General features: G+C 40.3%; 1 protein-coding gene across 1 annotated transcript in view; it reads left to right on the top strand.

Annotated features, from left to right (window-relative positions):
• Positions 1-20,096, top strand: part of CCDC171 (coiled-coil domain containing 171) — a 215,457-nt gene that overhangs the window by 186,626 nt on the left and 8,735 nt on the right. Inside the window, exon 25 of the mRNA XM_015425408.1 lies at positions 5,982-6,134. Coding sequence (XP_015280894.1) covers positions 5,982-6,134 — 153 coding nt within the window. The remainder of the gene's footprint in view (positions 1-5,981; positions 6,135-20,096) is intronic.

A 20,096-nucleotide genomic window follows, 5' to 3' on the forward strand; every position in this document is an offset into this window, starting at 1 on the left:
ATTATTCTGGAAATCAGCTGTAGTACATAAGGTAGCACATAATGGAAAGGCAGGAAGGTTAAAAGAAAGGGGAGGAGGTCACTGGGAAAACAGATTTGCTCTCTTATTACTTCCTTACATTTGGTTACTCCTAAGTAATTTGTTGCTGCCTTCTGCATTTGTTGGCAGCCTTCTGCTTGTTTTAGATTTTATTAACTTACATCCTGTATTTCAATTTAAAATGGCTTTTTAATGCTTAAAATTAAAATTCTTCAGCCTTCAGAATTGCTGTGGCTAGGTTTCCTGCCCCATTGACATTCCTACAATACCCCTCAGTCTGGAAGGGGATTTCGGTTTTAAAATAAATGTGCCATATGTGTCTGTCTAGGTTGTAAAATCTGCTTTCCGTATAATGTTCAGAAATCCTTAGACCTGACTGTTTCCTAATAAAGAGTAGCATAAGCTGCATGTTGATTCCCCCCCCCCCTTTGTAATGATTAGTTTCTAGTGGTCGGTTGTTGGTCCTACCAGTTAAGTACGAAATCACATTGTAAATGTATCCTATGATTTCTTTGTCTTTTAAAAAAACCAGCCTAATTTCCACTGTGAAATTGGTGGTAGCCTAACTGCAAGTGGCTTTCTGCTCATGCCATGAGGCTTTCTCATCTTCTCTTTCCCACTGCACACTCTTGTGACACCCCCCCCCCCAATCAGTCCTAAAAGCCTGGAGCCCATCAAATGGCTCGGGATGTAGGTCAGTGATCTGCATCGAACAGGGAAATCAGAGGAAATCAGACACATTGAATGTGCATGGAAGTGCCTTCCTTTCATGCCAGAACCGTGCTGGATTCCACATAATGTAATTTTTAAATAAGAGAATCTTTTATTCAAACTTTATTTGATTAACCCTGTGTTCAGACGTTGTATGTTATGCATTAAAGACACTTCTTAAGGAAAGTGGATTTTTTTTAGTGTTAAGAAAATATTTTTGCATGCATTTTGTTCATTTTAAAGAATATCTTTATGCTGCCTCTCTGGGAACCTGCCCCAAGGCGGCTTACAAAATAAAAACAATACAAGCAAAACATTAAAAAATATTAAATTAAAATCCAGCATTTTTTAAAAAGCATAACAACATAAGTCATGTTTCCAGGCTAAAATGGTGTTAGAAATCAATCCCTTACTTAGAAGCCTGAGTAAACAGAAATATATTGGCCCGGTGTCTAAAAGAAAGCAACGTAGGGGCCAGGTGAGCCTCAAAGGGGAAAGTACATTGCACAAGTGAGGTGCCACTACTGAAAAAGCCCTGTCTCTGGTTGCTACCTGCCTCATCTCTGAAGGCAGGGACACAGAGAGCAGAGCTGTGAAACAGATCTTAACTGGCAGCCTAGACAGTATAGGAAGGGGAGGTCCTTCAGGTAATCTGGCCCCAACATATTGAGGGCTTAAAAGATAAGAACCAATATTTTGAATTGTGCCCAGATGGGCAGCCAGTGCAGATCTCTGTATCCCCACCCCTGACAATAGCCTGGCTGCTGCCTTTTGGTTGAGTTGAATTTTTCAGACCATTTTCAAATGCAGCCTCATGTAATGCGTGTAACTGTCAGGCTTCCCCACAGCATCAATGAAGTACACTCTTGCAGAAAGGTTTTACTTTATTTGAAGCTATAGGTGCATGTACAGGATCACTGTTAGGAATGGGGGGGAAGCAACGAGCATGGCAGGTTATAGTACATTCAAACAGCTGAGGCCCAATTGCGGGATTTCCTGCGCGCGCCATCGGGCCTGGGAGCCAACACTTCTAGGCGGCATAACATATCTCCTTCCCATGGCCCTCCGTGAGATCAGCAAAGCAACTATCCAGCAGCAGGCCTTGAGAGATATACACGTTCCAGCAGCTAAGCAATTAAGCGCATCAACGGGTCTACATATGAAAGCGAAAGCAAGCACATACATGGGAAAACCAAAATAAAAGAAATTTGGCAGCTTGCTGACAGTAACAGTAGTCTAACCTGGATGTAATCAGAGCATGGATCACTGTAGCCAGATCACGCTTCCTGCGGAATTATTATGCCATATCAACTGAAGCTGGTTTTGTTTTACTGCTGTTGTACGCCTGTGGGCTATATTTGTAAGCTGTTTCAGCATTGGTACACCCTTGTCTGCTGAGCGGACAGGACAAGTTGGAGGGGTGGGTAGTGACTGAACACAGTATGGTTTATGAATCGCAGTTGTTCCTACGTGAACATATCAAAACGAAGCACCAAAATGTTCATGTAATACCTTTCACATCTCCACATTTTTGAGATAAATGAAATATTCTATTTAGTATTGCTTACTGAACTCCTAGGCATAGAAATCTCTTGTGGAAAAGTATGACCTTATCAGTTACCCATTCTTGGAAACATTGAGTTTCTGCCTAGGAAAAGTGTTCAGAACTGTAATTGGTAGAAAACATTATTTATTGGTACTTATAAGTATTGAATGGTCTTCACTGCCTTTGAATTGTTTCCAATCAAATTTTAAGAAAAAGCGTGGACTGTACATACATTCTTTTGTGTTTGAAAAGGAGCGCAAATTATCATGGACAGAGTACAACAAAAGAAAAGAGTAAGAACCCAGTAGCACCTTGAGGACTAGCAAAATTTGTGGTAGGGTATAAGCTTTCGTGAGTCACTGCTCAGTTCTTCAGACGCAGCTAGAATGACAGCAAAGATAGTGAACCTCATTATATGTTACCTTTAAAGGAATACAAGCAGTCCTTCCAGAGTCATACGTACGTATCTTAAAATGAGTGTGCATGGAATGTTGAAAGGATCATACAGATTTTGTTTTTAAAGAGAAGTCATAAGTGCAATGAGTTCCAAGAAGGGAATCTGCATTCATGTACCTTCTCTCTGAAATAGATATGTTTCTTCCAGCATGATATGTTCACATGGCCACGTATACTGCAGTGACTCCAAAGAGGACAGTCTTGTTGCCTGCCCCCTTAAGTGTAAGATGGGGGGACAGTCTTTTTGTTTGTGAGACAGAATAATTTTGCACTAGTAAGATCTATGTAAGACCAAAAGGAAGGCCGAGTGCCGAAGAATAGACGCTTTCGAATTATGGTGCTGGAGAAAACTCTTGAAAGTCTATTGGACTGCAAGGAGATCAAATCAGTCAATCCTCAAAGAAATCAACCCTGACTGTTCCCTGAAAGGTCAGATACTGAAGCAGAAGCTCAAATACTTTGGCCACCAAATGAGAAGGGAGCATTCACTGAAGAAGACCCTAATGCTGGGAAAGATTGAAGGTAAAAGAAGAAGGGGACGGCAAAGTATGAGATGGTTAGACAGTGTCATAGATGCAATGAACATGAATTAAGCAAACTCCAGAGGAGGACAGGAGGGCCTGACGTGATGAGGTCCATGGGGTCACGAAGAGTCGGATTCGACTGTGCGACTGAACAACAACAAAAGTACCAGTTGCAGTGTGTTGTATCTTTACAGGCAACAGTTAGAAAGTTTGATTGAACTGTGCAGTAACATCCAGCCATGACTCCTTAACCTTGGCAACTGTGTTGGTGCCTTTCTTCCCAGTGAGCAAGAGTTGTCAGTAAAAATGAGACCCCTGTCATGTTGTCAGGGAAGCAACAGCACAGAGGTTTGATGATTTTCAGTCTTAAACATTAATGTAGTATTTATTTTTAAAAAATGAATTTCCAAAAGCTTAAGCTGTCTGACACCCAGCTTCCTTTCTCAAACAAGGCAGCTACATAGTGCAAAAGCCTTGTAGACTGCAGCCTATACAAGTGTTCTATTTTCCTCCTAATCAGAGACCTTGATTTTTCTTAATCATTCTACAGGATACTTTGTGCTGACTCAGCAATAAATCGGTTCTTGGCAGCACACTAATAAATACAGGAGACTACTGGAAATACCATCTTTCCACTGAGATTTAAATATGAGGCTCAGAACACTTGATACATGAAAATTCCATGGTTCCTTTAGGGGAAAGAAGGAAATGTTACCCCAAAGAACCTGTCCAAATTAAAATGTATGTAGCCTTGTCTAAATGTCACTTGGGAGGTTAAACTGGATTGTAGCAGGATTCATAATGACTACAGTTTTTTATTATTACATAAGATGCTATTCTATCTAGTCATTTGTTCTTGTCTAACTTTCTGGTATTTGCGTACTGGAATGGAATGGTGTTTTACTCGTCCCTCCCCCCCGTTTTGTTTAAAAAAAAAAAAAAGAGCAAAGATTGCCTTCCTCTAAAGTGAGAACAAAAAGAAAATATTGTGGAGTAGGTGATTTTTTTAAAAAAAATCTATGATTGTGTAGATAACATTTTGTAGTGTTTGAGTGACACCCCACATGAAATGTCAAGATGCTTTTCTTTTTATAGGTGTGGACTTTTTTTGCAACTGACAAATCTTTTCACATTTCTCTAAATTAAAAAGCTATGTGGGCTATAATGTGTGTTCAACTAAATGGCTCTCTCCTAGGCATTAACAAGTGATGCATTTCATGCTAAAAGACATTATTAGTCCCAGGTGCAAAAACACTGTGAGATTTAATAACATCCCCGTTACAGTGGGCAAAATTCACTGACGAGCATGGTAGCAACAGAATCTACTTTTGTTTCAGCTTCCACAGCAGTGTCAGAGTTGTGCCCATTTGAAGCTTCCCCCTTGAATCCAGATATAGTAGTGGGCAGCAAGGGGTGCCCAAGACAGTGGCAGGGGAGGAGTTGTGTGAATGAGGGCTGTAGTGGTTGCCTTGTGTTTGGCTGCACAGCTGAAAGGCAGATGCTTATTCACATGGAGTTTGTGTAAAGTTCCTAGTGCAGCAAGGGACCCTGTGATTTGAAGCGGTTTTCCTACACGTTTCTCCCTTGCAAGGTCAGGGGTGAAAGTTTTTTTTTGCTAATGCTGGCCTGAAGAGGGAAGAGTTTAAATCGGAAGATGGGTGATATCACTTCAACCACTTGTTTACCAAGACTCCAACTACTTTCACCCCTGGTCAGGGTGATGATCTCTATCAAAATGATATTGTTCCTACTGTTGCCTGCAGATGAGCTTTGCTTTCAGAATCTTATTGAAACTTGAAAAACATATTTGAGAAGCACCTGTGTCTGGATTTGGTGGATCAGGACCAGCTATCTGAAATAGATTCTTCCTAGTTGCCACTGATCATTCTAAAATAGCAACTATTTTGTTGCATAAAAAGGGAAGACACTAAAGAGGGCATCATGTATCATTTTAATCTTAGTTTATTTAATAAAGGAGTAGATTTTTTATCAAGCTTAATGCTGTTCTTACATTTGGAAAAATCAGTACAGGTCACTTCAAAGGGAAACTATAACCTATAAAATGTGATTAACCAGTTGTAAAGAAGTCTAATAATCCCAACTGTGTTATACTATTTAGGTTAGATATCAAGTTACCAGCACTGCCAAATCATTTATACTCTCTAGTGCAGTTAACTTTATTATCGGTCTGATCAATATTACACGGCTGGGACATTCCTCCACTATATACCTGAACAGAATTATTTTCCCAGCTATATTGTAATCGGATTATTTACTTTCAGAGGTCTGTAACTTTCTTTAGTTTCATGCCAAATTAAATCTAATTCTTTTTAAAGGTGAGTTGGGAGAATTAGCAACTCCATTCATTTTGAAAATGTTCGTACTTACTTTCTTCTCTGATGACTTAGAGTGAAATTAGCTGAGGGAAGAGTTTAAATAGAGTCCAGAAGTGTTGTTTACAAACCAAAACACATCTTCAAATACTGTGTATTGGGGGGGGGCTTTAATACTCATCACTTACAGTATTGGCAGAAATATACTCAATGTTGGTCAGTATTGAGGGACTGTTTACAAATCTTTTTTATCTTTGGATACTATTCTAGAGAGAAGTATACACTGGAAACATGATTTGACATTGGCATAGGTGGTACAAACTTAAAAAGAACATTTATCGGTAACAGTATTCCCTTTTCTTTTCTGTTAAGGCTATGATGGTAAGTTTTATGGACGTCTATCAACTAGCGGGCTCCAGAGTTGCCACACTAGAAAGAGAAATCGCATCCCATCGGCATCACATTGCAGCTTTGAAATCAGAACTCCAAACTGCTTGTCTTCGTGAAAATGAAAGCTTGCACTCAGTAAGTGTCTGCTTTAATTTTTCATTTTCTTTTATTCTTGGAATTTTTACCATCACATGGCTGTCTGCAGACCCCTCAGTTTGCTTATGATAACCGGGGTGTCAATGACACTAGAGCATTTGTATTTATTATGTAGACATTATCACTAATTTGTTTTTACGTTTCAGAGCAGCAGTGCAAACCAATCACTACTTGAAAGGTTTCATAGTCAGTATAGAGTAGGAGGAAGAATTCAGGTTTGTCATTCTGTCTTGTACTCAGGGCCGGCTTGCTCACTAGGCAAACTAGGCGTTCGGCTAGAGTGGGCCACCCCTTAGGGGTGCCAAACTGCATCCGCCCACCCCGCCAAAAGCAAGTCCTCAGCACGGCATGAAGTCCTCGGCATGGATCAGCCAGGGCGCACGGCTGGAGCAGCACGGCAAACAGTGAGCACCTCTCCACACCAGCGGCTCCTCCAGCCCGGCTGCCACTCGCCCCCTTGGCCCGCCCGCTGCAGCTCTGCTGCCTGTCCCCGGCTGCTGAAGCGTGGAGCTAAATAGGAATTAAGCAAAGCCCCGCCTGGTAAATAGTGCCACCTTCGGAAGAAAGTTCGAATCCCCAAGTTTGTCTTGATGCTTCGATTGCAACTCTTTGCTCCTCTCCTCCTCCAAACAAATGGGGTCTCACTTTGGGGATTCAGATTTATAGCTGTAAATGGGGGGGGGGCACTAGAAAGCGAGAAGTCAGCGTTATGACACACACACCCTCCCGTCTTCTGCAGAGACAGGAATTTCACTTTCCTAGACAACAGGCGTTTCGCTTCTCTAGACGACTTTGGCAGCAGCCCCCAGACTTGGGGAGGCGCAGCGCCAGAAGGGGGGGCGCCAGAAGTTGGTGGGCACACGGGGGGGGGCGCCAGAAGGTATCCTCGCCAATGGGGGGGGGGGAAACTGGGGCCGGCCCTGCTTGTACTAAAAAGTATGCGGGACTGTCAGTGCCAAAAACGTAGCTTCATAATTTGTTTGCATTCAACAGTGAAGCCTTTATTTAGATTTTGGAACAAAGGGTTTTTTTTTAAAAAAAAAACACGCTCATCGACATGCAACATTTTTAGTTAAAACATTTCTCTTTCACAAGCACAAGGATGTGTTTCATCTGGCAGCAATTTCTAGTGATTCCTTCCCACTGCAGAACCCACCCCCCATGCTACAATGCTAACTTTATGGGTTTAGGGAACTGCTGAAAGTGAGAGGCCAGAAAGATCCATTGTGCAAGAGAAGCTGTACTTATAGTTCCTAGAATCCAACCTCATATGCTTAATCAAACTGGTAATTAGAACGTGTTGACAGACATGTAAGTCATACTTACTTAGGTATACTATATTATCTGTTTAAAAGGCATGATATGCTTTCTCCCTTATAAGCATCAGGCAGATAGATCACTTGGCATTTCCTTGCAATTAAATTAGATTGGAGTGAAATAATATGGTTAACTGCATTTCTGAATTGTTGAAGAAATTCTCCATTTAAAATCCTCTACAAGTTTTGCAAGAGTTCAGCCCACTAAGTAATTCAGTATCTTGAATTAATTCAATTGTGTCTGATACATCTTTTGAGTACCTTAGGATCCTTTTCTGTTGTTCTGATACAGGAGTGATGGTAAAATAAGCTAGATCCTTCAGTAACATCTCGCTGTATTTGTCTTAAACTGCAGTACTTGGAATAACACAATTCAGTCCTATTGACTTCAAACAGCATGAACAGCCCTTTAATAGACTTATTTAGGATTTCAGTAACTGACCCAATGGTTTAGGATTAGAGGTCTTAATCAGCTTAAATCCAAGGATATTGCTTTAGCTAGAATCTGCAGATTTTTTTTAAAAAGCTATTTGGTTATCTTGCTTGGTTTATCTGTGAGCTGTTCTTGTGGCTTGTTTTTTTATGCCACTAGTGTACAAGTCAAGAAGACCACTTATTTCTACCCCACTTTCCCCCCCAAAGGGACAGAAAATGACTTGTATTAAAAATTGTATATATCAATAAAATAGCAAAACAACAGGCTATTGGACTTATTTGTTGCCTTGCCACTCAACTCACACCTAAGGGTTCACACTTCTGACCACATCTAGGCTTTACAGGCAGCCAAACAGGAGGGGAAGAACAGATCCTCAGCAAGGTGCTACAGCTGGGAAAGGTGTTCCTCCCACATTTTCCATCCCGCTAGTTTTAACAATGGATTGGGTATCCTGCTAAGAGCACACACTAAACCAGCGAACTGTTACTCTTTGGCCAGAGAGAGCACTGAGAAGCTCTTTAAAGAACGGAGTTGTGGTTTACTCTGCTAAGAAAAAAGCTGTGATACATCTGATTAAGCATAACCATTTCCTGCAAACTAGTTAAATCTATGTAAGCACAAAGTGAAAAGGTTTCACTAGTACAGCTGAATTTTGGGGTATAACAGGAAATGTCATGTATCCAGCATGTTTTATTGACATATGATAAGTGACATGTGATTAGATTTGTGTCATTGATTATGTATAATGTATCTTGTAGTATATGCAGTGTGTTGAATCTGTATTTCTTCCTCAAAATATACAGATCACAATTCCCTGTTTTCTAATGAGGTGTATTTTATTCTGTTGCCATTTCACACATTTGAATTTGTTTTGAGAGGTTTTCCACTAGTATTTGGGATTGTGTATCTAGAATTTCAGAATGCAATATTTCTGTATTAGTACTTAATACAAACACAGCTCTCCTTAGTAATAGCAGAAGTCATAAACAGCAGTATTTCCAATGTTCAGCTCTTTAACCAACTTTTTTGGAACACACAAACTCAGACTACATGTAATAACATATTCAAAAGACACAGTTATCTAAGCCTGAATTGAACTCTGTATATACACATTAACAATGTCCATATTATGATTACTTTATCTTGACTTTGGCTCAGTGTACATTAGCACAGTGTGCACACAGTCCATGGGTCTTCCCTCTAGGTTTTGTGCAGTGGTAGGTATATTTCACTTTCTGAAAATCTAACCAGCCCTTGGATCAGCCAACATGTAGTGTGGCTGGTCCTTCCCTCTCAAAGCAGGAAAATCTTTCTTTTGGTGCTGAAGGCTGCTGTAAGTACTGAGGAGTTTTAGCTGTAAACATCTGGAAGTGCCAAAGGCCAAAGGAAAAGGCAGAACAGTGGAGTCAGTGTACATGCAGTATGAAGAATGTCCAGTTGGCTGCAACAGAATTGTTCAAGTTTGTTGTATATCAGGAGGAATTCCCAGCAATTACTCAGCCTTTTGGAATCTAGATTGTATGAGGAAATAAAGGGAAAAGGAAATGGACAAAAAAGAATTGGGAGAAGGAATGTGTAAGAGAAACTGAGGAGCCGGGGATCACATGGTTGAAGAGGAGATGGAAATTTGCTGGGGTCAGGAGTACAGCTTCAGATGAAGGGGAAAAAGAGTAATGAACCTCAGGAGAGGACAGCTACAAGTGAGATAACAGCTGGAGAAAGAGTCAGGCTGTCATTCTACCACTGGAAATGCCAAGAGTTGTTGCTTTTGGATAGATGTCTTAATTGATATTGTAATCCAACCAACATTTCTGTTAGTACTTTTATGTAGTATTGTGTGTGATATTTCATTTGTTTCAATAATGCGTCATTGTGATAAAATACCACATGCTGAGGCAGTGTGCGCAAATGGAGATGACATAATTCAGTAGACTTTTCAACAGGCTGAATAGAGACTTGAAAAAGTATGAGTCTGTTAGAAATAACCAAGTTGTTAAGAAGCAGCAAGAGTATTTTAAGCATAATAAATGTAATCACTACTTATTGCTGCAAGGATCTGGACACATTTTATCCAGGTAGTACTTCTGTGGTTGGAGTATCTTATTTTCCTAATACTCAGATTGCAATATTACATTGCTGGTAAATATCTCATGGTACATTATGTAGAACTCACAACTGCCATATGAAGTATGCTTGTATGAGCATCATGCTAGTTGATGAACTGTTCTCGTGCCAGTGCTTTTTCATGAATGTCATTTTACAAATTGTTTAAGTCCTTATCACTTAAATTGTTATGTACCATTGAAGCATGACAACACTAATCTAGTCCAGTTACTTTCTCCTTCCAGTGTGATTGCCAACTATATTAAAAGTTTGTTCTGTGATCTTTGAAGCCTGTGCACACTCACTCTAGAACATCTATTCCCCTGTTTTCTAAAAAAAATAGAAGAAATAGCACCAAGGATCAGGCTACTCCTCACAGCAAGCCCCTCCCTCCCATTGCAAGATAGTGGAATGGGATATAACATTACTGGCATTGTGTTGGGGCTCTTTCAAATATGGTGCTAGCATAGAATCTGACAGTTTCAGCATAGAATCTGACAAGAGACTGTCAGGTAATCATTCTAGTCATCAGTACTAAAATTATTTAATCACTTTGTTGGTAGAGCAGCTGAGAACTACAATCAATGTTCTTGTCCTATCTTTTCAACTAAAGCCCCAGCCCCCCCCCCCAAACCTTTTTGATGTGGCCTGGGAGGGACACGTTAGAATGGCGTTTAAGGTAGTATGGGCAAGCTGACTGTCAAGGGGAAGAAGTGGTGGCCCTTTGGATCCAAGCCAATGGCAATAAAATATGAGAACCACATGAGTCAGGAAGCGCTAGTTGGAGCAAGGTGTGAAAAAAATTCAGAGTAATCTGACAATATATTTGCTCTCCCTTTTGGGGACAAAGAGTATTTTTCTTTCTATATAGACTTTTTTATATATTCAGGTATGTGAACTTTTACCTTGTCAAGCTTTTGTAACATATTTGAAAATTATAGTAATTTGATTAAAACGTTGCCTATAAGGCAAAGGAGTGAGTTAATAGAATCCATATGCAATTAAAATGCAGAACTAAATGTAATCAGACCCCAGTGACTAGGGCCTTCATAATGGTAGTCTTATAATAGCCACTGAGGTTGAAAGTTTATGTTCAAATGCAGCAGTACCACAGCACACGACCAAGACAATATTTTAGCTGTTGTTTTTTTTTAAATGCAACATAGTGAAGTGAGAACAAGCATTAATAAACTTCCAGATTCTTAGGGACTGAGGACGGTCTTCCCTTAAAAGGCAGTGAGGTTGTACACCTGTGTATGCTGCTTGAACAACAGCACCCAACAACATCAACATTCTTGCATAAAAATGGAAAACAAGGGTTAGGGTTAGGGTTAGAGAAAGTCTCTCTGTGTGTTTGTGTTGTATATAAATCTAGTTAATTCATGAGTTTATTTTGTATTGTCTGAAAGTCATAGACACAGCACTGTGTACCAATCCCCCCCCCCCGAAATTTAAAAAGCCCTTATTTTCTCTGGATAGTTTTAATAGTCAACATCCTGTGTTGGAGTTCTCTAATCATCACCAGCACAATTTACAATTGGAACACACAGAGAGCCAGTTCAGACCAGCTCATCTGTTGATCTTGGCAAGGTTCCTTATTCTCACTGCGTGCAGCTGCCACTGGAGAGATGGGGACTCTGCAGCGAGCTAAAGGGAGGGTGGGATGCAAAGATGGTCAAGGCATGAACACATAAGGCCTGCTTCATTTCAACAGTTGTGCAGTACTTTTTAAAACTTTCCTTTTTACTGCGTCTTTAAAAAAAAACCAAAAAAACAACCCAAACCCTGAAATTAAATGAGGACCTCTCATGAGCCACTGCGCTCCAGGCATAAGAAATTGTAATGTCTGGCTTCCAGAAACTGTCCCGTCAAAATGTGCTTCTGATTAGGTGGCTTAATTACAGCTGTGAAAACAATGTTGATTTAGGCCTCAAGATTCCAGTGCATGTCAGCCGTTATTAGCTAGCCTTGGACTGAAGCCACCATTTTAGAACTCTGCACCGTGGAAGTCACACACTGCCTGACAACTTTTTATAAAGGTGGAAAGGTTGCCAGAAGCAAGACACTTATGCAAAATATTTTTCATTGTGCAAATTTCAAATGTGACACAATTGATAGAGATGAAGTGGATGGGTCCTATTGGACTTGACCAAGTCCAAACTCCTAAGTTTTCCCAGTGAAAATCCCCATTTTAATATAGTTTTTATAAAGTTTGACTGACATAATGCTTAATTTTAATTCCTTTAATTCAGTTTTAGTCCAAATCCAGCATGTTGGTTTAACCACACAGTTTTATTGCATCTAAATTTTCCTGACAGTTTCATTTGCTGTCGGGAAATAAAATTGCCATTTTTGCAACATGGGAAATAATGGCTAGTTTCAAATCCAATATGTTTGAAACTTCCTTTGCCTCAAGCAGGTTAAGGCACACACTTAACTTACTTTTTGGAGGGTAAGGGGAGAAAGCTCATTAAATAGCTTTAATATTTTAATATAAATAACTCTTTTCTTAGTGGGAACTTATTACCAGACTCGCATATTTACACCTGCAGAGAAGTAAAGTTTGGGTAGCCATGCTGTTTCCAATATATAAACTTTTTCTGTGCAATTTCAGTAAAACCCTCTTTGTGACTGTAAGGTAGTATTTGAGGAAGAACAAACTCCTTTGTTACTGAGATAATCAAGAATATTTTTGGAAGGAGGTTGATAAGAGGTAGGGGAAAATATTTTGCAAAGAGTTGAGAGGAGGAGCTGAAAACACGTGTGGCCTCAAATGTGAACAAGGATTGTGGAGGACAGTCGAAATATTTATTACTCAAGGATCTTTGAAGACCAATCGTGTCTTGAAAGAATTGAAACTTCCATTTAAAATAACCATGGTTGCCTATCAGTTGAGCTAAAGTCTTTACCCAGTTTTTGTCTTGGGGATGCGTCTTACATATTGGTGAATCTTCCAGGGGCTCCTAATTGTATTTGGGTGCTGCTTTTTAAGACTTGCAGCAATTTTTATTTAGTATTCCAATCTAGAGCAACCCAGATTGTCTTCTCAGTGCCAGGATATACCTCCAACTATTATTTCCTAACAGCCATTAATAATAATCTATTCGTATGGCACACTTGCTAGATTGAAATCATGTCCTTGTAATTACATTAGCTGGAGATGTGTGTAATTTTTTTTCCAATGTGCCTGATTTGAAAGCTTTCACAGTTAAGAGACTCTGCATGTATAGGTACATCTCCTCAAATAATCCTGTGTAGTTGTTTATATTTTTATTTCCATGGCTCACAGAATACCCTGTGCTTTAAAAGTGACCCAGGTCCATGTGTGATGCTGTTTGCCAGATGCGCAATCTAATTCTCAAAGGTTGTTGGCAAATAGTAGGCATGAAGGAGATGGTTAGAAGTATCACACAGATAGGTTAGCCTGGAGTTCCTCTTCTATGTAATACTGTGGTATCCATATAACTTACAGTAATATGAGGGTTGCTGCTGATAGTGGCTGTTACTAGAATAGTGACAAGACACCCTGCTGGATTTATGCATTTTCTCGCAGTCACCAAGCTGTGCAAACACCGTCTATTTGTTTATTTACAATATTTATATCCCACCTTATTTTCTTGGACTTAAGGCAGCTTTACAATGCAACAGCATGTTGCAAGGACATAAAACATTAAAAGTCCATTAATACAGTAAACACACACTGATTTAAAAACACACAGCTAAATCTGAAAAAAATGACTCTCATCTAAATCCCCCTTGAAACAGAAATGTCTTCCACTGTTAGGCCATTGCAGAGGGCTAGGCCTATCACACACAAGACTCACAACCTAGCTGTTGGTGTATCGATAGTCCTGAGAGCGGGCACCACATTGAAAAGATTGCCTGAGGCACATAACTGGCACGTGGGAGTACACTGGGAGTTGCGGTTTGATAAGTATGAGAACCCTAGGCCGTGAAGAGGTTTAAAGACAATGACTGGCAGTTTGAATTGGTCCTGGAAGCAAACAGGTAACCTTTGCAATTGAAGCAATGCGGGAGTGATATGTTCTGAGCGGCCGCCCTCTGAGGGGAGTCTTCTTGCTGCGTTTTGTACAAACTGAAGCTTCTGAGCAGTCTTCAAATACAACCCCACATGAAGTCCACTACAGTCATCCAGTCTGGAGGTTAATGGGAGCATATATCGTGTGGCTAGGTCTGCAGAGTCTAAATAAGGGGGCCATTTGTAATAGGGTTGCCAGCCTCCAGGTGATGGCTGGAGATCGCCTGCTATTACAATTGATCTCCAGGCAAAAGAGATCAGCTCAGCTGGAGAAAATGGCTGCTTTGGGAGGTGGACTTTATGGCATTATACCCCATTGAAGTACCTCCCCTCCCCGAACCCCACCCTCTCCAGGCTCCACCCCCACAATCTCCAGGTATTTCCTTAACCAGAGTTGGCAACCCTAGTTTGTAAACAAGGTGTACTTGAAAGAAGGCTGTGTTTATCCATCAGGAAGGCCAGATCCAAGAGCACTCCCATGTTTTTTACTTTGGCTGGTGTTGATCTATCAGACCTAGATGGGGTTAATCTTTCTTTAGTACATCGTCAAAAGGTAGATCGAAACCAGCCAATCACTCTACCATGCTTTGACCTAAATACATCAGAATTATTACCTTAGTTATGTTACCTATGGTTAATTTTGGGAACCAGGCTTCAATTTACAGAATCCTAAATTCAAATTTTGATTTACCTTGACAAATGCTAATTTCCTTCCCTTTGCTTTGGCGGGGGATCTCTGTTCCCAGGGAATGCAGCACGTCACTGCCAGGATAAAGCCAAGATTTCTATGTTTCTTCATCATATAAAAGCAGAGTTAAGACATTAACAAACAACCAATTTCAAACTCCCCCCCCCCGATCTTGATTTAATAGACCCTGATGTGGTGGTCTTAGACAGAGCAGTGGCTCTGACCAGAGGTGGAAGCACTGCCTGCTGGGAAATATATTATGGTGGGGCAGGAAATAGGAAGCAGGTGGGAAATTTTTGGTGCAGGCTTGTAATTAACTTAATGAGTGCTTTAACAGTTGTTATGCAATTTAAGATCTACAATAAACCTTGGCTGTAATTTAAATTGTGCTCAGTTGCTTGGGGTGATGAAGATGTCTCTTCAGCCTCTGAACTCACCTCACACCTTCTTCAAAGCCCCATTGAGCCTGCAGTTGGCTTCCCTGCTTGGATTTGGATGTTGGATAATCACTTGCTAGCTATCAGTGATAGAGGTCTCTGAAGTGAAAAAGTGGGCACCGCACTGCTTATATTCATTGTACTGTCCCATGTTTGTACTGTCCCATGTTTGAACAATCACCTTTGACAGTTTAATTAAACCATGGTTCCGTACAGGGTCTGAGCAGAACCAATGTGTTAAATGTGGAGGGTCTGTTCCTCTTGCACAGGATACTGTTCTGTATGAAAGAAGCTCAACAGACCCAGGCCAACATTGATAAACTAACACATACCAAGGCTCTGCAGGAATGGATCGCTGGCATTTGGTGTGTGGTGCTCATTTTGCAGAGGAACTAAACAGGATTGCAATAAGGCACTTCTGAGTGAGTTACTTGGGCACCAGATTCTCCACAGTTAAGATACATACCAACTCTAGTCTGAGAGCTCGTGCATGTAAATATGATGAGATGTGGTACTTACTTGTCACTGTGTTTTTAATATTATAAAAAATAAGACCATAAAAACTGTTGAAGACTGTCCCATGGTTGTTTATTTCAGTCACAGTACTGACAAAATGCATAGCCATGTATCAGTTCTTTTAGTTTTCTGTTATCTCTTTGCAGTGTCCATTGTATCTTCTTTCCAGTTCACCATCACCCCATTTGTCTCCAAGTGACAGTGTCTGACACATCACTATAGAAAGATCCAACAATACTGCCTACACTGCAGAAAGAATAAAAGGTCTGTGAGAAGTGAGGAAACTATTGTGTTGAAAACTGGATCAGGCTGTTTAACCCCATGTAGAAAGTTTTCTTTTAAAGAAAGAATAGAGCTATGGATGTAATTATCCTGGCTTTGCAGAGCAGAAGAAAAGAACTATTCTGTGCAAAGGTAGATAAATTTACGTCTTTCCAGAGTCACGGACTTTTACTTAGGTGTTTCCTCCTCCTCTTTGAAGAAGTTATTTCAAGACAGAAAGCTAGAAGCATCCATTAAACTGTGGGTTAACCACAGAAGTTTCTGGGGTTATGCATCAGTTGGGAACATTTTGGAAGGGAATAAAGCCTAGATAAGCTCAGAAAGACTGGTTCATAAACTCAAGTGACATCTGAATTCAGGGAATACATATGGCCTTTTCATGCTACTGCTACTTTGATTCTTTCTCTTATTTCCTCTGTCTCAATAAAGAAAGAACATTTAAATATATATAATTGAGAACGCACCATTTTGTTCATCCTCCTGTTTCTGGATAGCTGTAGTATGATGTACCACTTCGGACCACTTCAAGGGCTATATCAAATACATGTCAACCCCATGTTTTTGATCATGTTTGAAGCATATGTGTATGCAGTGAACATGTTGGCAGGCGCAATACTTGGGAAAGGTTCCTATGCATGTTCTTGGGTGCACAAATGCCCATCAAATCATTAAAAAAATCTTATTAATCCACTGGTGGAAATGTTGGGACCTGTCCTTGTGTTGTCAGCGTCTGAATAAATACTGAACTAGTTCAGATGTTCCAACCAGTGACTCATTTATGCGAAAAACTTGTTATTGCTGCTGGGCCTTATGTAACTATTCTCAGACATTATACTGCTCATACAAGCAGGTCAGTTGCAAAAGCAGTTTTTTCTCCCACAAATGGGCTAGTAGTGTTTACATACTCTGAATGAGATACAAGTTCTGATAAAATGTAGCATTCATCACAGATACCAGTAAAGCACTGAAACTAGATAATATAGAGGTTTTCATGCTTCTGTGCCATGTTAAACTTGTGTGAGAGGCTCTTAATTTCTCTCTCTCTTTGCCCTTCTTTTTCCTCTTTTCCTTTTTTTGAAAAGATTTGGAAATCATGCTGTTTCACAGAAAGAATTATCAGTTGCCCATGTGAACTGATTTCAGAGTTTTGAAAAAGTGACTGGATTGATAGTCATATCAACTTTAATATAAAGTAATTTTGCACTGAAAGTGATGGTTATAAGAGAGCGATAAACAAGTCCTTTAGAATATTTTAGTAAATGTTCTTTTTAAATATATATATTATTTTGCTTTTAATTCCCATAATACAAGTTTATACTAAACAGCATAACTAAGGAAGGAATAACATTTAATTTGTATAGCCTACAATATGCCCAAATTGGATTGATTTCTGATATATCTATTGTCTTATCTTTATAATCCACTTGGGAACATTCCCACAAACTTAATTCTATGTTCCGAAAATATATCATTATACAATTCATACATCTTTTGTTTTCCTTACCCCCCTTAACCCCAAATTAATTTTTTCAATTGCTATTACTTGTCAATTTATTTCTTTACACTTCTAATATATAATTTTATGTAACTATTACAATTAAAGGAAAGCAAGAATTACTGCTGAACACCAAAAATTTTCTCTTCTAGTGTTTATCTTCAGGACGTGCTGCCCGCTCTGAAATCTTGGTTCTCCAAAGGAGTCCCTAAAAGAGACTCGCCATTGGCGGGGTGGGGATCTTCTCCATACAGTCTTACCCGCATTGTGCAAAATTCCAATTTAAATTTAAGTAAACGTTTTTATTCCAGCACTGCCTATTTCACATCCTTATCAGGTCTAGTCTTATGAGCCAGCAGCAGCCTGCGTAATAGCCGTAATCATTTCCTCTCCCGAAGGTACATCATGGGCTGTCCAAGTCCTTCCCCCTTGGGTAACTCTGACCCAGAGGTAACCACCGATATGGTATTTTTAGTTCTATTAGTCTCTGTACCACTGGACGCATATTTCTTCGAGCCGTCAAGATTTCATATGGGAGATCTGGGAATATTTGGGTGATAACATCATCTAGTTTCAAACCTTTTTGGCTACGAGCAGTTTCTAAAATTTATTTCTTTGTTTGAACGTCCACAATCTCTGCAATAACATTCAGGATTAAGGCTGGTGGCCTTGGTGCTTAGTCATGCCGGCCACATGACCACGGAAATGTCTTCGGACAGCGCTGGCTCTTCGGCTTTGAATCGAAGATGAGCACTGCAACCCTAGAGTCAGATTCGACTGGCTTTCGAGCAAGGGAACCTTTACCTTTTTAACCACTGTACCCAAAAGTTTCAACTCACCACTCAGGCACGAATTTAAAGCTGTAGTCAGGTTGGTGTTCTGTTCAAAGTTTGGTGAAATCCCACGAATTTAAATTTTCCACTCACGCACTCTGAGTTCTAGTAACATTAACTTACTTTTGGACCAAGCTTCATAATCACGTAGCTCCAAGATAGCTTATTTTTCACTTCTGCTGCAGCTGAGTCTGGAACTGCTTTAATTTCTTCCATGCTCTTTGTTAAGTTGTGTATTTTTGTAGTCATTGCAGTGATAAGACTCTTGATTTCTTCTTTTATTTCTTGTTTCAGTTCTGTAAAAAAATTCTTGCATGTGCTTTTTCGAGATTGAGCCTTCACGTTCCCTTTTTAGTGGCCTGAGCCTCCTCTCCTTTTGGGAGTCTTCATTAGATAATTCCATTTCTTCCTCGGCCGGTGGAGGTCTGTGTATTTTCTTCTTTTGACCCTTGGGTCTTCCCATCTCAGCTTTCAAGATTAGGAGTTTTATTATTATGATAGGCGTTTTAAATTCTTTTAGTTTGAAACAACGCGGAGACAGCATCTGGTGCGAGTGTTCTAATCAGCGTCCGCCGGAAGTTGCCCTTTTACTAAATTTTCTGACGAGAAGCAGGGATTTCTAGTGAGATTGCTACCCCCTCCCCACAGTGTTAGGGTTGCCAGCCCCCCTTCTGGTGCAGGCGAGGGGGGCCTCTTGGTGTCAGGCACTCCCCCCAAAAAACTCTATGATTTGCTTAAAAACCAGTGTCGCCCCCGACATCCCTGACATGTATATGTCATGTCAGGTTTACATAAGTATGTCACAACACTCCTCCCCACTCCTGGAAAATCCCTCCTCCACCGGCACAACAATCAGATCTGGCAACCCTATGCAGTGTATCTCTGAGGTGATTGCTGTAGTCTTTCAATGGGGTGGCTCTATCACCCTTGAAGTAGCCTTCCTCCAGTGTAAGGAGTCTTCCTCCAACTTAAGTGGCTCTTCTTTCATATGGAAGATCCATATCATTTGGAGGAAGGTTCTCTAGACTGAAGGAAGGCTTCAGACTTGAGCCAAAAGTAAATGTGGTTTATTTTAAAAAATGTGCAGTGGATTGGTAGGATCCACACCAGTGGTTGTCTAGAAAATAACCAGTGTAGCTCTAGTGAACTTGCACCATTATGGGTAACCCAAAACTATTAAGTCTGGGACTTGTCTTTCTGAAGTAGATAACTGTAGGAAAGAGAAGATCTTCTGTATACTCCAGGTTCCCTGCCATCCTGCCCATCTGTTTGCAAACTGCCCCTTTAACCATACCCACTGATGTTCTAGTGTCATGACATCCTATAGTCTTCTAAATTAGGATCAGCTCCCAGATGATGATTGCTCTGAACAGGCATGATACAAAACTCTTGTGCAAGCAGAAACACAAGAAAAAGACAGCAGGAGTTCCTTGCACTATTGTATCCCCACTTGCGTTTTCAGTTGCATAAGATCTTGTGCATTCATTTCCTGGGCACTATAATATATAGGGACCAAACTACTAGGTATTGCACAGGGTCTTGCACAAGTGGAACTGCACTAAGTCCATCTAGTTTTCTGTTTGTGCATCACTGGATTCAAGCCCAAGATTACTGTGTGCACTATCAGCTGCAGGACAGGACGTAGTAAGCCCAGTTGGGGGCAAGTAGAGGGCATGGAGCCAATAGGATGAGGCAATGAGGGGCAGTGGCCTGCTATTGCAAGACGGTATCTTCTATGAAGGGGACTTCAGCCTTCTAGTATTACTTTCTATTTTACTGTCACTTTGTTGTTTGGA

The sequence above is a fragment of the Gekko japonicus genome, unplaced genomic scaffold, assembly GCF_001447785.1.
Source record: "Gekko japonicus isolate JY-2015 unplaced genomic scaffold, Gekko_japonicus_V1.1 scaffold191, whole genome shotgun sequence".
Taxonomy (NCBI): domain Eukaryota; kingdom Metazoa; phylum Chordata; class Lepidosauria; order Squamata; family Gekkonidae; genus Gekko; species Gekko japonicus.